Raw genomic sequence first — 21544 nt, forward strand, 5'->3', positions numbered from 1 at the left:
TATTTTTGTTTATTTAACTATTTTTTTTTATAATTTTTTTTCTCAATATATATTACATTCAATATAATATCTATCTTATAAGTACAAAATACTACACTTTATAGATCTATTTGTTACTTAAAATATTTTATTAAATAATATTTTTGACCTAAATTTAAGTATAAACATAACTGTCACAACCCTATCCTCATGCTCTAATAAATCACTACACTACAGTAAATTCTTACTTGAAATATGATATATATGTACAATTTATAATTGAAGTTTATACGATAACATATCGCTGCCACTGCTCTCATTCTGACATGTGAGGTGGCACCAGGGATTTATTTTTTTTAATACTCCATTATTTAAGATTAAATTATTACGATATGCTTATTTTTGTTTATTTAAAAAAAATATATATACTTTAAATAAGTAATCGTATCGTATCTAAATTTTATATATAATATTTTTATTTAATTTAGATACATGTATGACTACAAAGATCTCGTGCAATCACCTTGTTTGAATCTACACGCTGACTTAATTAAAATAATATTTCATCTGTACCTGATATAATGTCTAGATTAATGTAGACACGAAAATTTATGAGGTAGATTTAATATGTATTAGTAAAATAATTATAATATAATATAAATAATTATAAATTAAGATTAAAATAATAACTAATTACTAATTAATATAGTTAAAAATTTTAAAATTGAAAAATTTAAATATAATTAGGGTGTGTTTGTTTATAGGATTTTGACAAAAATCAACTATTCATCCCAAAAATTATCCTAAAACTATTAAATCAAACACATATTTTTTTTTTTAATTTTTATATTATACTAAAAATTAATTTTTTATTCAAAACATTATATCGACACCTATTTATATCACATTATACAATTATTTCAATTTAAAAAAATTTACTATTCAAATCCCAACTCAAAATCTTAATCCTAAACAAACACACCCTTAAAGTGTAATACTTTTTCAAAAAAATATGACATAAAATGTGAGACACGTAGAAATGAAAAATGTGACTTGCATGTGAGACGGAAGAAGTAATAAATTGCTGCCGTAGATCGACGGACGGCGTGTAACACGTCTACATAATCTCGCAATCTCAGCCGTTGATCTACACTCTCCTCCATCTTCTTCCTCTATATAATCTTCAGGACACCGCCCTCAACTAATTCCCATCCCAAATCAAATCCGCCATGGAAACCCTAAAAACCTCAGTGGCTTCCCTTCTTCCACTTCTTCTTCTTCTCACCGCATTCCTCGGCACAGCCGTCGGAGCAGACGTCGGCGACTACGATCTATCGGAATTCAACCGGAGCAGCTTCCCGCCGGGATTCTTCTTCGGAGCGGCGTCGGCGGCCTATCAAGTACGTACATTTCTGTAAATTAGGGTTTCGACAATGTGTAATTCATTTATTTCGATCGAATTTCTGAAATTAAAGTTTATTTTGTGGGGTAGTACGAAGGAGCTGCGGCTATCGATGGAAAGGGCCCCAGCATTTGGGATACCTACACCCATAAATATCCAGGTAAGTTTTCTCCTGTAAATATTTGACATAATATTTTATTAGATCAAATATGAATTTGAACGTTATATTTTTGAAAAAAATTATATTGATTAAGTCGACGAGTTTGATTCAGTATAAACACGTACTTCTACAAATTTGTACTTGGTTTTAATGTGATCAAATGCGATAAATATAGAAATATATATATATATATGGCATGTATTGTACTGAATACACAATATAAGGATATATAAAATATATTTTATATTAATATAATAAAAATACTATAGTTTTATGCAATATACATTATCATTAATTTCAATACAAAAAATATATATATTTCTTTCGTTTTAAAATAATAGTCTCATTTTGCCATTGTTATTCGTCTCAAAACAATAGTCTCATTCTCATTTATAGTCCCCAGCTCTCTATTTTTTTACAAAATTATTCTCATTTTTTACGGTAATTACATGAAATATGAGCATTTTAATCTTTAGAAACACTTTTTACAGTTAATATCGGTATAATACTAATATTTTTTAAATTACGTATCAATCTCAAATGTTCTTATTGTTTTATAACAGATTCATAACATATTTATAAGTATAAACTACCAACGTGCATATATTTTTATTTAACACATGATATATGATATTAAACAAAAATAGGTATTATATATCTATATTTTAAATGTCATACTAATTTGTCTCAACATAAACATTTCCATATATATGTATATACATAAGTCTATTAGTTAATAATGTAGATTTTTAAAATTTGTATATTTATTTATTTTTTTACATAGAATTGAAGCTTAGGTTAAAATATATGATGATTCGCGTAAAATTTAGTACTTGCCGATTCTAAAATACGGTTATTTTTAATTAGATAATATTTATTTATTTATTTGAATATCGAATCAAATATATAGTGCACGCGATGTGCATAATATTATTTTGGTCTAATATGTATGGTGACAAACGTTAGATTTTCGACTTTTTGGGGTATGTTTGATTTGATTTAATATATTGGATGTGTTAAATAGTCTCTATAGATTTGTTTGATTTAATAACAATGATAATGATTGGTATGTATATATAATTTTTCTCATTTTGACATTTATATAATAAAGTGAAGTCTAATTGAGTAAATGATTTGTTCACCCTCATAAAAATACTATACATCAATTTTAATAAAAATATAATATTATTTAATAAAATATTTTAAAATAATAAAAATAGATTTTTTAAGACATTTTTTGAGTTTACGAATAACTAAAAAAAATAATTCCAAAATAAAAAGAAAAAAAATATAAAGAAACACAATTTGTGTTCTCAAAACTTGTACAAAATTTTTTCTATAATTCTTTTCTCAAAATATTATAGTTGACTAATTAAAAATTTTACCATTTCAATAATCTTAAAAGTGCAAAATATGTCTATTTAAAATAAAAATAATAATAATAATAGTGAGTGAAGTCAATTCAGTAAAATGCATTAGAACAAAATAAATAATCTATCCGTCTACTTCGTAAGTATATATTTACTTTATACACGAACTTCTATAAATAGCATTATATTTAATGATAATTTTATATGTAAAGTTTATTTAATTCCAATGATAGTAAATAAATATAAATGTGATGATCTTTGCAATATATAATAGAGTCATGCTTCTTAAGAAAGAAATTGATATTTTTTGTTTGAAAAATAAAAATAATAAAAATATATATATATTTATCGCGTGGATGGAATGAATAGTTCATTATAATTTTAACATTTTAAAGGTTTATTTGGTTTGGGTTTTAGATCCAAAATTTTATTATTTAATTCTCATAATTCTCAATAAAAATATAGATTTTTTTTTTTTTTATAGAAAAAATGACACAATTTTTATATATATTTTATTTTTTTTTTAAAAAAGTCAACATTCAATAATTAAAAATAAAACTAATAAAATAATAAAATAAATTTTACAACTTGACATATTGAACTAATTGGAAGGTTCCGAACGGTTAGAAATACATTTTTAATACTAAAAATAATTTCTTGTCAATGATCGATAAATAACACTTTGTTTTTAGTCAAAGATAGGAACAATATTTGTTCAATTAATAATTATATACAAATTATTTTTCTATTTAAAATATTAATTTGAATAACTACTTTCACTACCAATATGTAAAAAATGAATAAATAAATAAGACACATTTATATGCAACAATCAATTAATTATATATTTTTGCATGCAGAAAAAATAACAGACAGAAGTAATGGGGACGTAGCCCTAGACATGTACCATCGATACAAGGTAATTTTAGAAAAATAAATGTTAAAAAAAAAAAAAACAAATATACATATGACTTTTCATTATGAAATAAAATTAATGATTGATCGATTATTGTTAAAATTTTATTAATTTTGAGAAATGGTGCAGGATGACATTAAATTGATGAAATCTCTGAAATTGGATGCTTTCAGAATGTCCATTTCATGGCCAAGAATCTTACCTAGTAAGTATGGACATGGTGTCTTACAAAATCTAAATTTACTATTATCTCCATCTCATACTTATGTATTTATTTGCTTTTTACACGAAATTTTAAAAATATTAGTATTATATTAAGCAAGAATAAAGTAAAAATAATTAAAATAACTTTATTAGTATTGTGTGATATAAAGGTAATGACATGTGTGTAATATATTATAAGTTACAAGGGTATTTGTAATGTTTTTTATATAAAGTAACCGTATGTGTAATGATATGTTCGTAATTTAAATAAAAGTTAAAGAGTATTTTTGTATTAATGTATGATTGATTTTACTAAAAAAATAAAATAGGTATTTTTGAATGAGATAGACGAAAATAGTAAAAATAGTACGGAGGGAGTATGTGTTATAAAAAAAAACATTTATTTTTTAAAAAATATGATATTTTTAGTGAAAAATTATAAATGATGAGGAAATTGGTTACATTAAGAAATTCTTAGATAAATGATATATATCTATATATATTTATTGAGAGTCATTGTTTTAGGATGAACTTTTTTTTTTTTTTTTTTTTGTAGCAGAAATAATGCCAAAATAAGATTGAAACATGAAAATCAAGTTTACCATTAAAAATACAAATATAATCTCACAATTTACCATTTTAGTTCTTTAAAATGAATAACATAAATAAATAAATAAATTTGAAATTTGGTATAAAAGACCAATGTATGACTATACAAAATTATAGAACAAAATAATGCTCAAGACATACATACAATGCAAAATTGTAATTTGTTCTTTTTTAGTAATATAATTATTGGACATAAGATTTTATGCAAAAAAAATAAATATATATATTTGATGTGACCAAGTAAAATACTATTAAAGAGGAAATATGGAGAAAAAAATACAAAACAAAAAAATTAATAAATTAATTTCACTTTGTATTAGTATTTTTTTGTAAATATAAAAAAATATTTTATATTGAATTATTGATTTTTTTTAAGTTGATAGAATATATATCTTATATATTGTATGATGTATGAGTGTGTGTATATTATAATTTTTAGTAATATTATCGAAAATCATATCACCAAAGTAGTATTTATAGTTTATTTGAAATATAATTAATGAAATTGTGAAAATCACTTTTTTATATATAATTTACTTTAAAGTAAATTATCTTGATTAACACTTCGATTTATTATAATTATTATTTATTTGTGATTAGCCGGAAAGCTAAATAATGGAAAAGGAATCAATCAAAAAGGGATTGACTACTACAGAAATTTCTTCCTTGAATTGAAAGCAAATGGTATGAATATATATATATATATACTTAAATTCTATAATCTAACAAATTCATTTTCTATATTTTGTTAAATTCCGAACATTTATTTTATTTTATGATAATTATATATATATACACAAAATTATACATAATTTCATATAGGTATAGTTCCATATGTGACACTATTTCATTGGGACGTTCCCCAAGCCCTTGAGGACGAATACCTTGGCTTTTTAAGCCCAAACATTCTGTAAGAAAATTACATCTATAAATAGAGTTCATTATTTCGACAAAAATAATAATTGAACCTATATAAAAATACGCACACATTGTTTTGCAGAAATGATTTTAAGGATTTTGCGAATGTTTGCTTCCAAAACTTTGGCGATCTTGTCAAGAATTGGATGACACTCAACGAGCCATTAAGTTTCGCCAATAACGGATATGACGGGGGGTTTTTTGGACACCATGCACCCGGGCGATGCTCCAACGATTGCCCAGAGGGGAACTCCGCCACGGAACCCTACATCGTCGCTCACCATTTGCTTCTTGCTCATGCCAAAGTTGTCAAATTATACAAACAAAAATACCAGGTAATTATTCAATAGTGTAATTTGAATTTCAAATTAATTGATTAAAAAAAATTATTATTTTTATATTTTCTAAAAAATAGATCGTTTGTTGATTGGGTCAAATCAATATGTATTAGCATATTTACAATATAACATATATTGTACTATATTGAAGCATATGTATCTGTTTTATTGTATATGCGTATGCATTCATCGTTTTCTTCGCTCTTCTTGTTTTAGTTGAATTTTATAATCTTAGCCTTCAATTATTTAGTTAAACTATCTCTAAAAACAATCTTATATCTTATTCATCATCGATATCTCATTGGTCTTAATTTAATTGTTCAATATTTTTGTTCAGGCCGTTCAAAAGGGCAAAATAGGGATAGTGTTAGTGTCCCATTGGTTTGAACCAAGAAATCGCACAAACCCTCAAGATATCAAGGCAGCTCGAAGAGTTATTGATTTTATGTTTGGATGGTAACAACTTTTAAATACACACATCTATATATTTATAATAATTTAAATATATCTTGACGACGTTTTATTTATTTATTTATTTATTTTTAAAATGGTAGGTTTATTCATCCTATAGTATATGGAAGTTATCCAAAAACTATGATTGATATTGTGGGAAGCAGATTGCCAAAATTCACACCCGACCAAGTTAAACTATTAATAGGATCCTTCGATTTCGTGGGAATAAATTATTACACGGGAAATTATGTATCCAACATTCGCGTTCAAAATGGGATTCTCTCCAACACCAATGATAAGATGGCAAATCTTTCGAGTTAGTTCTCTATTTACTTTTAATCTTTCTCAAATATTTTATCGATGTTTATTTTTTTCTTTTTTTTAATAACAAATATTGTGTTGTGATTCTAATTAGTTTGTTCAAAATGTATGAAATTTTTTCATGTTTTTACGTCATAATTATAAGAATAACCTATAGTGCAGGTAATCAAGTTTACAATTATATTAGTAATTCTACAGTATTTCAATTTTTTGTTATCAAATTGGTCAAATGTAAATTTATTATAAAATTTTATAGTGCATAAGAGAAGTTTTATTTTATTTTTAAGAAAAATATAATTATATATATTAGAAAATGTTATAATTTAGAGTGTCCTTTAATTTGTCTTTCAATATGATTAGCACGTTTAAATTTTTTGGTTTACTTATATTTTATAAGAATTTCTTTTATTTTTTACATTTTCTAGGGCATGTTTAGTTAGGTGATTTATTACTATTTTTTTATTACCTTTTTTTAATAGTATTTTTTTTATTTTTTATTTTTTTTATCAGTAAATCGTAAAAAATGAATAGTATTAAAAAAAAAATGATCACCATGATCAAAATTATGGGTTATTAATTTATAACTTAACTAGGATATAGTTCTTCCCATGTATTGATTTCTAGTTATTTATTACTTTCTTCTTCGTCTATCAATTTTACTTTCTCTTTCTTTTTGAGTCTGTTATCTGAATTTATTCAATTCTAAGTTTGGCAAAGTTAATAAATTAATATTTAATTATTATTATTCATTCAATATTTATTTAAAAAAAAATATAACTATTTTTATTACTGTACATCTTTCTCATTTTTTTTTAAATTTTTAACTAAATTTTAAAAATACTCTATTTTTATTACTTTACATCTTTCTCATTTTCTTTAATTTTTAACTAAAGTTTTTAAAAATACGCCAGCTATATTTTTCTTTTCTATCACTTTTTGATAAAATATTGATTTTTCTTAATCTCCATATCGGACCCAAATAAATTTATGGACGAATGAAGTATTTATACTTATTTTGCAATAATGAATAATCCTTGTATATATTGATTTAATTCTACAATTTATTTTTCCAACAGCTACGGATATTAACGGGGTGCCGATAGGGAAACCGGTAAGTTTACAATACTGATATTTGTTATAATCCATAAATTAAAAATACAGTGCATAATTTTACTTACATTTTAATTTATATAAAAAGAATTGAAATTTAATTAAATTGAAAATGACTATGTGATTTAAAAATTTCAGACAGGAGTGAAAATATTTTTTTCATTTCCTCAAGGGCTACGAGAGCTTCTAATCTACACCAAGAAAAATTACAAGAATCCCACCATTATCATTTCTGAATCAGGTAATAATATATTTAAAAAGTGTCCTATACATATATATACTTACAATATATTTTTTGGGATGACAAGGTAAGTTTCTTTTGATGGGTTTTTAAAAAAAAAATTAGTTTGAGTTTAGTATTACAATAATTATGATGAAATATTTTGTTAGAGAGAACTTTTTTTTTTTTTTTTTTCGGAAATCGCAAAATCCAATTAGTAGAAATTTTAAGTTTTGAGTCAAAAAAAACAAACCTTATGTTCTATTAGTCCCTTACGTCGCCTTTTTTTCATATTTGTCATTGAAATTAAGCATCTATAAAAATAGTTTTATATCTAATAAGTATTTATTTGAAAAAAAAAAGTTTCTACAACTGAAATATTGTCGGGTGTTGATATGAACTAGCAATGTTGGAATTTGTAATACTAAAAGTTAACGTGGATTTTATCTTATATAATTTTTTTTAAAATAAAGTAATTTTATATTCAATTTTGAAAGTATCATGTCAATATACTGGACTAATGGAAATTTTTTTAGCTACTAGTGATTAAATATAAGACTATTTCTATATATGTTTTATTTAAATAATCAGAATTATAAAGAATGTCACCTTGTATTCTTATTGACTTGTGTATATGACATATATGGGGTTTAGGTATCGGTGATCAACTCGGAACAAGTGTGGAAGAAAGCACAAATGATCCTCAAAGAATCGATTTCTACAACACTCATCTCAACGCTGTTCGAGAAGCAATAGCGTACGTACATTCACATACGCATCCTCTTATAGATCTCTTTTCAATGTTGTAATAAATTTAGTTTTGGCATAAGAACAAAATCTCGATTATTGGTACTTGCAGCAAGGGTGTGAACGTGAAGGGATTCTTTGCGTGGACATTTATGGACTGCTTCGAGTGGGGCTCCGGCTACACATTGCGCTTCGGATTGGTCTACACCAACTACAACGACAATCTCAAGAGAATTCCCAAGAAATCCGCATTGTGGGTAAGGAAAGGCCTCGCCAAGAAATAATTGTGATGGCGCCCACGCGTCATGATGCTTCGGATCTTTGTTGGTTGGTTGTGTTCTTCTTACTGTACAATGTTTGATGCAGATTCATAAGTTATTCGAATGTTGTTCATGTTATTTTTGTTGTTGTAAAATTGTAATTTGAATTAATAAAATCAACCAATTCAAAGTTATTTTAATTCTACTAATTATATATTAAATCATATAATTAGACAAAATAAATTTTTAAGCATCATAGGTGTTGAATTTTGCAATTCAGCACTTGATCTGTGCTGCTGTGTTCTAATATTTTCTTTTCATGAATTCATTTATAGTATTTGATTTATATTTATATCCTAAACAAATAAATACATGTATAATACTAATTTTTATTTTTTTAATCATGTATATATAAAATTATGATCATATTGAACATATTTATTGTGTATAATTTTTGAATTACTTTAATATATATTTTGAATTCATTTTTAATCAAATATATTATATCACGCATAATCCAATTATTAACTTTACAACATCATATTATAAGTAATAAAACCATACTTCCAACTATATATTTTGAATGACAATCAAAGTCATATATATATATATATACACTGAGTAAACTATTTTTTTTACTCTAGTAAGTGGACCTCTTATCATTTTAGTCCTGTAAGTGGAGCTTGTCGCAAACTAGTCTCATAAGTGAAAATTTTTTATTGTTTTAGTCCTTCGGCGCTGGAGACGCCTGCGTGGCTCGCCGGAAGCCACGTATTCGTCGGGTGTCCCGTTAGGTCAGCGACACGTGGCGGACACGTAGATTTTATTTTTTTAAATTTTTTTTAATTTCAATTGGACCAAATAAAAAAAATTAAAGAAGGCAATAAAATTTAAAATCAATTTTAAAAAATTAAAAAAAAATGAAAAAATCTACAGGTCCGCCAGGTGTCGCTGATATGGCGGATACGTAGCCTCCGGCGAGCCATGCGGGCGTCTCCGGCGTCGGAGGATTAAAACAGCAAAAAACTTTCACTTATGAGACCAGTTTGCGACAGACTCCCTTACCAGACTAAAATGATAAGGATAGCAATTACTGGAGTAAAAATATATTTTACCCTATATATATATATATATATATATAGATATAGTGTTAATTAAAACGTGAAATTATGCAAACTAATGCATATTTAGAGATTGTGTTTATTTACTTATTAATAAATGAAAAACACATGCAATAAATTTTACACTTGAATTTATGTTAAAATGTAACCTTGTAACTAATTAATCTTTTGGGTGTGCTAATTTGATCATTTATTCACTACTTGAATTTTTAATTTTAGAATTAAGATCAAGTAATAGTTTCTTTCTTTTAATAATTTTTTTGTTATTTATTTCATTACTATGTAATTTTATAATTTTCAAATAATATATATTATTTAATCTTACAAAATATTAAATAAAACTATTATATAATCATAAAATATAAACAAAAACAAAAAAAAAAAAAAATGTACCACTGTCCTTTCTATTTATTAGTAATTTATAAGTCAATGGACCACAACACCACATGCTTTGTCCAACGACTTAAATTAAATGTCAGGATTGGATCATGGCTATTAGGTTCAGCTGGGTATTTAACCAGAATAACAATTATAAATTCTCACATAATTAAAAAAAAAAAATTCTTATTCAAAATATTCTATCTAATCACTATTTTACCTTAAAATAATATATATATATATATATATAATTTCAAAAACAACAATTAATGCACCTATATTTACAGGGGAAAAAAAACCCGAGGGGTGTGATTGTTCTGGGGATTAGATTTTCAATCTATTATTTATCTTATTTTTTCCTCCAAAAAAATCAAATCAAACACTTATTTTTTATTTTTTATATTATACTAAAAATTAATTTTACATTCAAAACATTACATCAACACCTATTTATATCACAATCATATAACTATTCAAAATCAAAATTTTTACTATTTAAATCCCAACTCAAAATCCAAACACCCGAACAAACACACCTAAAAATCAACATTTTTTTAATTTAATTGGATCAAATAATCTGACTCAAACCTTCTTATAATTAAGTGAAGTATAATAGGTTTTTTTTTTTTTTTTTTTTTCACACATATAGTAATAATTGTTCACCTGATATAACTTTTAAAAAATAAATATACAATTTTAACATTTCATTTTTTTTTCAAAAATATTATATTAAATTAATTTACATTCAAAACATCATAACAATTTCTAATATATAAGCACCAAGAAAGCAAATCAATTTTTTTTTAACAAAATATATTACTCTTTTCGTCTCAATTCAATTTATTTTTTTATTTTTTTATAATAGATTAAAAAATAATAGTATTTTATTAGTTAATAAAAATATGTAAGATAATTTTGATGTTTTATCCCTTGAAAATACAAAAGAAATGAATATTTTTTTAAAAAAAAATAAAAAAATATTTTGGTATTTAAATACGATTATTTTTATTATTTTTTTAAAAAAAAAATTAAATGAGATGAATCAAAATTATAAAAATAATACATTAAGGGTGTGTTTGTTTGGAGGTTTGGATTTTGATTTGGGATTTGAATAGTAAAAATTTTGAATTTGAATAGTTGTATGATGTGATATAAATAGGCGTTGATACGATGTTTTGAATATAATATTGATTTTTAGTATAATATAAAAAATAAAAAATAGGTGTTTGATTTCATATTTTTTTGGAAAAAAAAATGAGATGAATAGTGTAAATCCAAATAAAAATAAAAATATCAAATAATAAAATTAATATCCAGGTCCGCAAATTAATTAATCGATAATTCAAATAAGAAATAGGATGGCAGGGAAAATCAAATTGAATAGGGTCCAAAAATTAAATGAGCTTACATGCCCTAAATGAACTAATTAATAAATAGATTAATTAATTATATAACATTAATTTACTAATAATAGAAAGCTTAGGGTAATCTAATTAGTATTAACATTATCCCATAGTTAGGGTTTGGTCACTATCGAACAACAATTAAAGCTCGAGGTACATATTTTATTTTTCTAACCACTTTTAGGATCGATCGTGTAGTTACTTGTAGCACGATCGATTTTTTGGAACAAATTTTGTGTATAGCCAATTTCATTATTTGTAATATGACCAATTTTGGACCAAAATTGACACCAATTTTACAAAATTAGCAACTTCAATTTATTGACTATATGGATGAAAATAATTTATCGACAACAAGAAGCAAGATTGCAACTTGTAACCGCATATTTATTAATTCGGCGACTACGACTCTATTTATTACTTTGCTTTTCTTCTAAAAAAAAGTATAAATATAAAAATATGCAATCTCATAATTTCATATAGAATATATAATTTTTCTATTCCGCAGCTAAACCCCCGGAATACCCTGCAAGTCAACGGTCACACATCCAACTCCTGCACCACCAGGCTATTCCTTACGAGACGACGAATGAGTATCTTAATGAATTTTTTATATCCTATTTTATTAATTCATTTACTCATAATTTATTAAATTAATTTTTAGTATGTATCATCAGTGATAGTCTTCGTATAATTTTTTTTTTCAAGATAAATTATATTTCTTCCTTTCATCCGTTTTATATACATCTTTTTAGTAATTTATTAAGAAAAAAGTTAAGTATAAAATTGACACAATGGTGAATATATTTTATATTAAAAAAATTATAAAAAAGTATTGTATAATAAATGAATTGAAAAGAATCACTAAAAATGTAATCAATTTAAATATCTACAATAATTTGCAAACAATGATTTAATATTCTTATAGCGTAATTAGTATGTAAAAGTTATATTTTTATTTGACAATTATCTATAAAATAATTGGGGCTAATATAAAATACATGTTATCTTGATATTTGATTTGATTTTTTTTTTATTGAATAGTGATTTCAATGTAATATTATATATATATATATATAAAAGAAGACATTATATTTAAAAAAAAATTACGATGTGATACAATAAAAAAAATCAAATCAAATCAAATTTAAAAACATAATGTGACTTGCCCAGTGAGGTTAGGGTTCAAGCCCCCGATACCTCTAAATCCAATTGTTACTTACATAGTTCGTCTAGTGTGATTTAATTTATCGGAAATAGTTTGCAGATTATTAAGTTAATTTACTCAGAGCGCACTCGATGAGTAGCTGTTGCAAATTCTCATGTTAATATAAAAATAATTATTATTTATTTGCAAAATTTTTTTTCCCTCAATATATATTACATTCAATATCAATCCTATGTGTGTTTTTTTAATGGTTTTGGAAAAATTTTGATTTAAATTTGGTATTAAAATAATGTATAATAAGATATTTTGTGAAGAAAAAAAATATATTTTTTTTTCAAAAAATACAGAGCCCACATAGTAAAGTTGAGATTTTTGTCAAAAGAGACATAACTTAAAATATTTTATTAAATAATATTATTGACCTAAATTTAAATATATAAACATACCTGTCACAACCATACCCTCATGCTATAATTAATCGCTACACTACACTACAGTCCATTCTTACTTAAAATATGATAAGTACATATCATTGAAGTATATATAATAACATATCGCTGCCACTACTATCATTCTGACATGAGAGGTGGCACCAGGGATTTATTTTTTTTAATACTCCATTATTTAAAATTAAATTATTACGATATGCTTATTTTTATTTATTTTTATAAATATACTTTAAATAAGTAATCGTATCGTATCAAAATTTTATATATAATATTTTTATTTAATTTAAATACATGTGCGACAACACTGATACGAGCCGGCAATGAGTCGGTTCGTATCGGGTTGAATACTTTAAACAGGTTAAATTACTCAACCCTAACTCGACTCGTTTATTATTATGTCGGGTTCGTGTTAACCCGTTTATTATCGTGTCAGGTTCGGATCGACTCGTGTTGACCTGAATACGTAAATTATGTTGAATTATTTAAAATTAAATTTAGTTTAAATTAATTTATAAAAAAATTATTAACTTATGATTATTTTATATATATATAATAAATATATTAATCAATATTAATATATTATAATCGGGTCGTGTCGGATTCGAGTTGAGAACCTCAACCTTCATCTGATCCATTTATCATCGTGTCGGATTCATATCAACCCGTATACATAATTGAATTGAAATCTTTGACTCAAACCCAATTATTTCATATGCGTCAATTTTTGCCGGGTCGCTACGTGAATCACCTTGCTAAAATTTACACGCTGGCTTAATTAAATAAAATAATAATAAAATGCTGCTGTAGATCGACTGACGGCGTGTAACACATGTCTACAGGATCTCGCAATCTCAGCCGTTGATCTACACTCTCCTCCATCTTCTTCCTCTATATAATCTTCAGGAAACCGCTCTCAACTAATTCCCATCCCAAATCAAATCCGCCATGGAAACCCTAAAAACCTCAGTGGCTTACCTTCTTCCGCTTCTTCTTCTTCTCACAGCATTCCTCGGCACATCCGTCGGAGCAGGCGCCGGCGGCGACTACGATCTGTCGGAATTCAACCGGAGCAGCTTCCCGCCGGGATTCTTCTTCGGAGCGGCGTCGGCGGCCTATCAAGTACGTACATTTCTGTATATTAGGGTTTCGACAAAGTGTAATTCATTTATTTCGATCGAATTTCTTAAATTAGAGTTTATTTTGTGGGGTAGTACGAAGGAGCTGCAGCTATCGATGGGAAGGGCCCCAGCATTTGGGATACCTACACCCATAAATATCCAGGTAAGTTTTCTCCAGTAAATATTTAATATAATATTTTATGATATTAAATATGTATTGCATATATTATTTTTAAAAAACATATATGTTTGATTAAGTTGAGGAGTTTGATTCTGTATAAATAAATCGTGCATGTTTAGAGCTGGTTTTGTTGTATAGTTTCAACAAATTGATTAAAAATTTTGATTGAATATAATTTATTTATAATATTTTGTGAAAAAAAAATAATAAATTTTCGAAGTGATTTTACATGGTATGAAAATAAAAATAAAAGATACTTATATTGTAACGTTAAAATAGAATAGATAAAATAAAATAAAATAAAAAATATTATTGAAAAAATTACGAAAAAGAATTATAATAAAAAGTAGTAATTACATAACTGTATTAGTTAATAATGTAGATTTTTTTTTTTTTTTAAATTGATGTGCATAATATTATTTTGGTCTAATGTGTATGGTGACGAACATTAGGGGTGTGTTTTGTTCGTGGATTTTAATTTTTGAGTTTAGATTTTTGAATAGTAAAAAGTTGAATTTGAATAGTTGTTTGATGTGATATAAATAGAGGTTGACGTGATGTTTTGAATGTAAAATGAATTTGTATTATAATATAAAAAATAATAATAATAATTGTTTGATATGATATTTTTGGAAGAAAAAAAAAATTAAATAGATTTTTAACTTTTGGGGGTATTTTAATTTAATCTAATATAAATATATTGGATGTGTTAAATAGTCGCTATATATTTGTTCAATTTAATAATAACGATAATGATGGGTGAATATCTATAATATTTAATCATATATTAGAATATGGTTGACTTGTGAATTGTAACTTACAATTGATTGTTAGTTTTTTAATATGAAGTGTTAGGACTTTTTAATAAATACTAAAGAAGAAACACAAATAATAATTAAAAATTTATTGACATTTCAATAAATCAAAAACTTACCATTTCAATAATCTTGAAAGTACAAAAATAAATTAAGAAAAAAATAAATATTTATAATATATGTTAACCATAATTATAAGTAACAAATCATATATGCACATTACTTTATTGACATTTTTATCCCTTTTCTTTTTGCTGGAAAAAAAAAAAAAAAAAAAAAAAAAAAGGAATTTGCCAGATAAAAATAATTGCAAAATCTGTTCTTGGAAAGTGTTCAATACGATAAATTGGAAGATTCCGAATTGTCAGAAATACATTTTTAATATTTAATTTTTTACACTGAAAATAATTTCTATAATTACATTTTTGTCAATACTCGATAAATGACACTTTGTTTTTTAGTCAAAGATAGCAATACTGAGATACAATCTTTGTTCAATTAATTATTATATTTAAAAAAATATTATATACAAATTGTTTTTTATTTAAAATATTAAATTGAATAATTACTTTCACTTGCAAAATGTAAAAATAAATAAATAACACATTTGTATGCAGAAAAAATAACGGACAGAAGTAATGGGGATGTAGCCCTTGACATGTACCATCGATACAAGGTAATTTTATGATTTCTGCCTTTTACTATATAATTCATTTATATTTTACAGTTGAGTAATTTATATATTTTTAAAATAATAAAAAATGTAACATTAAAATATTGTTTGGTTTGTTTACATAATGTGTGTAATCTTATTTATTTATTTTAAGTATGAGTGTTGAATATCATATTTTAAAAATAAATAAATAACTGAAAAAACAAATAAACATATGACCTTATTATGAAATGAAATGAATGATTGGTTCAATTATTATTGGAATATAATTAAATTTGAGAAATTGTGCAGGATGACATTAAATTGATGAAGTCGCTGAGGTTGGATGCTTTCAGAATGTCTATTTCATGGCCAAGAATCTTACCTAGTAAGTATGGACATAGTGTCTTATAAAATTTAAATTTAATATTTTATTATATAAAATAAGTCTTATAGAAAAAAAAAAAAAAAAAAAAAAAAAAAGAGGGTAAATATGATATTTTTAGGAAAAAATTTTAAATGATGAAGAAATTTGTTACATGAAGAAGTTCAATCTTCTAAGATAAATGATACTACCTATCTATTCATTTGCATTTGGCGTTATTGTTTTTAAAATTAAAAATATTTTTATATTTGTATAATTTTTTATACAAATATCATTACATTAGTATTATAAGACACCAATAGAAGCATTTTTGTCTTTTTTTTTTCTTGATTTGTACTACGTTTTGATATAATAATTAATATTCAAATATTAACATGCAAAAAGTAAATGAATAGATTGACGGTGGACGGAGATAGTAGATGTATTTGAGTGTCAAGGATGAAAAATATTTTATTGTAGCACAAATAATGCCAAACTAAGATTTAAACATGAAAAATCACCTTTACCATTACAAATATAAGTATAATCTCAGAATTTATCATTTTAATTCTTTAAAATGAAAAAAAATAAAAATAAAGTTTGAAATTTGGTATAAAAAAGACCAATATATATTCATGCAAAATTATAAAACAAAATAATGCTCAGGGGATACATACAACACAAAATTGCAATTTGATATTTTTAAGTAAAATAATTATTGGACATAATATAAAATATTATGTGATGTGATTTTTATAGACAAAGTAAAAATTAAAGAGGAAAATTGAAGAAAAAAAATACAAACCAAACAAATTCATAGAGTGTGCTCACTCTGTGTTTTTAGATGTATGTATTTATATATTAGATATGGAGAATTATATTGTTAATACAAAAATAAATTATTGATTTTTTTAAAATGAATACTTATATATTGTGTTTGCATATTGTAAGTTTTTATAATATTTATTGGAAAATATTTCAAATATATATATATATTGAATGTTTAAAATGATCTTTCATATAATTTAAATATATTCAATGAAATTGTGAAAATCATTTTCTGTATCATCGGATAATCTACTTTGAAGTATGTAAAAAATATCGAATAACGGTTCAATAGTTTTAATTATTATTGTTTTTGTTGCTATTGTTATTATTTATTTATTTATTTGTGATTCAGCCGGAAAGCTAAATAATGGAAAAGGAATCAACCAGAAAGGAATTGACTACTACAGAAATTTCTTCCTTGAATTGAAAGCAAATGGTATGAAAAAAAAAAAAAAAAACTACTTAAATATTATGATGTAACAAATTTATTTTCCATATTTTAAAAAATTCCTAACATTTTATTTAATTTTGTGATAATTATATATATATACACACAAAATTATACATAATTTCATACAGGTATAGTTCCATATGTGACACTATTTCATTGGGACGTTCCCCAAGCCCTTGAGGACGAGTACAAAGGTTTTTTAAGCCCAAACATTCTGTAAGAAAATTACATCAATAAATAGAGCTCATTATTTCGACACAAACAATAATCGAACATATATAAAAACATACATTGTTTTGCAGAAATGATTTTAAGGATTTTGCGGATGTTTGTTTCCATCACTTTGGCGATCTTGTTAAGAACTGGATGACACTGAACGAGCCACTAAGTTTCGCCAATGCCGGATATGACGGGGGATTCGTTGGACACCATGCACCCGGGCGGTGCTCCAAGGATTGCCCAGAAGGGAACTCAGCCACGGAACCCTACATCGTAGCTCACCATTTGCTTCTTGCTCATGCCAAAGTTGTCAAATTATACAAACAAAAATACCAGGTAATGATTCAATAATGTAATCCAAATTTCAAATTAATTGGTTAAAAAAATTTAAAATTATAGTATTTATGTTTTCTATGAGGTAAACTTATTGTTGATTAAGTCAAATCAGCATGTGTGCATATATACATAATTAAGACAATAATATATTATATGCAATATAACATATTTACAACATAATGTACTATATTGAAATATATGTTATTTGTTTTATTGTATATGTATATGCATTTATTGTCCTTTTAAAAATAGTTATTCTCCCCTACCGTCTCATTTTTTTAGTTAAATTTTATAATTTTAGCCTTACTTCAATTATTTAGTCGAACCATCTCTAAAAACAATCTTATATCTCATTCATCATCGATGTCTCAATAGTCTTAATTTAATTGTTTGATTATTTTGTGCAGGCTGTCCAAAAGGGCAAAATAGGGATAGTGTTAGTGTCGCATTGGTTCGAACCGAGAAATCGCACCGACCCTCAAGATATCAAGGCAGCTCGAAGAGTTATTGATTTTATATTTGGATGGTAACAAATTTTAAATATACACATATATACACTTATAATAATTTAAATATATTTTGACCGTGTTTTATTTTATTTATTTATTTTTAAATGGTAGGTTTATTCATCCTCTAGTATACGGAAGTTATCCAAAAACTATGATTGACATTGTGGGAAGCAGATTGCCAAAATTCACACCCGACCAAGTTAAATTGTTAATAGGATCCTTCGATTTCTTGGGAGTGAATTATTACACAGGAAATTATGCATCCAACGTTCGCTCTCAAAATGGGATTCTCTCCAACACTAATGACAAGATGGCCAATCTCTCGAGTTAGTTCTCTATTTACTTTTAATATTTCTCAAAATATTTATCGAAGTTTTTTTAAAAAAAAAAAAAAACAAATATTGTGTTATGATTCTAATTAGTTCAACCATAAGTTATGAAAATCTTTAATGTTTTTACTTCATATTTATAAGAATAACATATAATGCGCACTCTCGAATAGCGGCTGCGGTTTTCATTTCATAAAAATAAAAAGAAAAAAAAAAAAAAAAACCTATAGTGTAAATAAGTGAGTTTACGGATCATATTAGTAACTCTATATTATTTGGACCCCTTTTAGTCAAATCTATAAACGGTTACTTTGATTTAAAATTTTATAATGCATAGGAGAAGTTTTATTTATTTATTTAAATATAATTATGTAGACATATTAGAAAATGTTATACATTAGATTTCCTTAAAGATATTGCAATTTGTCTTTTAATATTATTTGCACCTTCAATTTTTTTTCGTGTATTTATAATTTGTAAGAGTTTCTTTCAGGTAATTTTATTATTTTATTATTATTATTTAAACAGTACTTTTTTATTAGTAATTTGTAAAAACTGAATAATGTAAAAATAAAATTTAAAAAAAAAAAAAAAAGTGATCAAGCAAACAAACCTTGATAAAAATTATTGGTCATTAATTTATAATATATAGTTAGGTTATAGTTCTTTTTATGTATGTATTATTTTTTATCTTTTTTTTATTTTTAATACTTATATTATGCAAAAATGAATAATTCTTGTTTATTTATTGATTTCATTTTATCTATTTTTCAACAGCTACTGATATTAACGGAGTCAGCATAGGAAAACCGGTAAGTTTTCATATATATATATATTATAGTCCATAAATTATAAATATAGTGCATATCTTTACATGCATGTTAATTTATATAAAGGAATTGAAATTAAATAAAAATGAAAATGACTTTGTGATTTTAAAATTTCAGACAGGGGTGAAAATATTTTTTTCATTTCCTCAAGGGCTACGAGAACTTCTACTCTACATCAAGAAGAATTACAAAAATCCTACCATTATCATTACCGAATCAGGTAACAATATATTTAAAAGATGTCTTCTATATCAAATATATTTACAATATACTTTTCAAAATAAATATCTTTTTTGGTTCCGTGTGCCACATTTTTTTTTTGTCATTTAAATTAAACATATAAAAAAAATAGTTCTATTTCTTAATAAGTATTCATTTAAAAAAATAAAATAAAATCTTTGCAATTGGAATATTACAGTGTGTGTTGATATGAACTAATTTTATTTTATATAATTATTTTTTGAAAAAAAATATACATTCAATTTGAAAATTGACATATCAACACACGGGATGATATTCCTGTTATAGAAATTTTTTCAACTATTAGGGATTGAATATAGAACAAATTTCTATATATGTTTTACTTAACTGATCAAAATGACAAGAACGGTTATGTACTCTTATTTACTTGTTAATATGATATATGGAGTTTAGGTATCGGTGATCAACTCGGAACAAGTGTAGAAGAAAGCACAAATGATCCTCAAAGAATCGATTTCTACAACACTCATCTCAACGCTGTTCGAGAAGCAATAGCGTACGTACATTCACACACGCATCCTCTTATAGATCTCTTTTCAATGTTGTAATAAATTTAGTTTCGGCATAAGAACAAAATCTCGATTATGGGTACTTGCAGCAAGGGTGTGAACGTGAAGGGATTCTTTGCGTGGACGTTTATGGACTGCTTCGAGTGGGCCGCCGGCTACACATTGCGCTTCGGGTTGGTCTACACTAACTACAATGACAATCTCAAGAGAATTCCTAAGAGATCCGCATTGTGGGTAAGGAAAGGTCTCGCCAAGAAATAATTATGACAGCGCTCATGCATCACGATGCTTCGGATAGTTGTTGGTTGATTGTGTTCTTCTTACCTTATGATGTTTGATGCATATCCATGTGTTCATGTTATTTGTTGTTGAAAAATTGTAATTTGAATAATAAAATCAACCGATTCGAAGTTATTTTCACTCATGTTCTTATATACATGCTATAAATTCAGTTCACATTTAAACTTTAAAATATATTAAAATTTTTAAAATAATAAAAATTTGAATTTGAAGAACATAAAACCAAGTCAAATTTGTAGCTATTTTTCTAATGTGTTCGTATTGGAATATTTTTTCAAATTTTTACTATTTATCAAATTTTATTATAATAAAAAAA

At 25.0% G+C, this 21544-nt stretch overlaps 1 protein-coding gene across 5 annotated transcripts; it reads left to right on the forward strand.

Moving 5' to 3' along the window:
• Positions 1–1197: 1197 nt before the first annotated feature.
• On the forward strand, positions 1198–21348 carry LOC127261119 (beta-glucosidase 12-like). 5 transcript variants are annotated; one of them, XM_051289325.1, is made up of 13 exons: positions 1198–1379; positions 1472–1541; positions 3772–3830; positions 3957–4032; positions 5241–5324; positions 5463–5550; positions 5641–5893; positions 6234–6352; positions 6451–6665; positions 7747–7781; positions 7919–8021; positions 8655–8757; positions 8860–9182. In XM_051289325.1, the coding sequence occupies exons 1-13, from the start codon at positions 1209–1211 to the stop codon at positions 9029–9031; spliced, it is 1548 nt and encodes a 515-aa protein (XP_051145282.1). In that variant the 5' UTR covers positions 1198–1208; the 3' UTR covers positions 9032–9182. The 5 variants fall into 5 exon arrangements, with proteins under 5 accessions (XP_051145282.1, XP_051145280.1, XP_051145281.1 ...); XM_051289323.1 differs by lacking the exons at positions 1472–1541; positions 3772–3830; positions 3957–4032; ... (7 more) ...; positions 8655–8757; positions 8860–9182 and adding exons at positions 14738–14807; positions 16258–16316; positions 16605–16680; ... (7 more) ...; positions 20813–20915; positions 21018–21348 and having other exon boundaries at positions 1249–1379; XM_051289321.1 differs by lacking the exons at positions 1198–1379; positions 1472–1541; positions 3772–3830; ... (8 more) ...; positions 8655–8757; positions 8860–9182 and adding exons at positions 14439–14645; positions 14738–14807; positions 16258–16316; ... (8 more) ...; positions 20813–20915; positions 21018–21348.
• Positions 21349–21544: the final 196 nt, after the last annotated feature.

The sequence above is a fragment of the Andrographis paniculata genome, unplaced genomic scaffold (genome assembly GCF_009805555.1).
Source record: "Andrographis paniculata isolate CXL003 unplaced genomic scaffold, ASM980555v1 Contig62END, whole genome shotgun sequence".
Classification (NCBI taxonomy): Eukaryota; Viridiplantae; Streptophyta; class Magnoliopsida; order Lamiales; family Acanthaceae; genus Andrographis; species Andrographis paniculata.

Bases quoted from the DNA above. Each gene is read 5' to 3' on its own strand.
- LOC127261119 (XM_051289321.1), top strand. From the start codon at position 14,472: ATGGAAACCCTAAAAACCTCAGTGGCTTACCTTCTTCCGCTTCTTCTT. The intron at 16,317-16,604 runs GTAATTTTATGA...GAAATTGTGCAG, and splicing joins ACATGTACCATCGATACAAG to GATGACATTAAATTGATGAA. The intron at 18,491-18,897 runs GTAATGATTCAA...TATTTTGTGCAG, and splicing joins TATACAAACAAAAATACCAG to GCTGTCCAAAAGGGCAAAAT.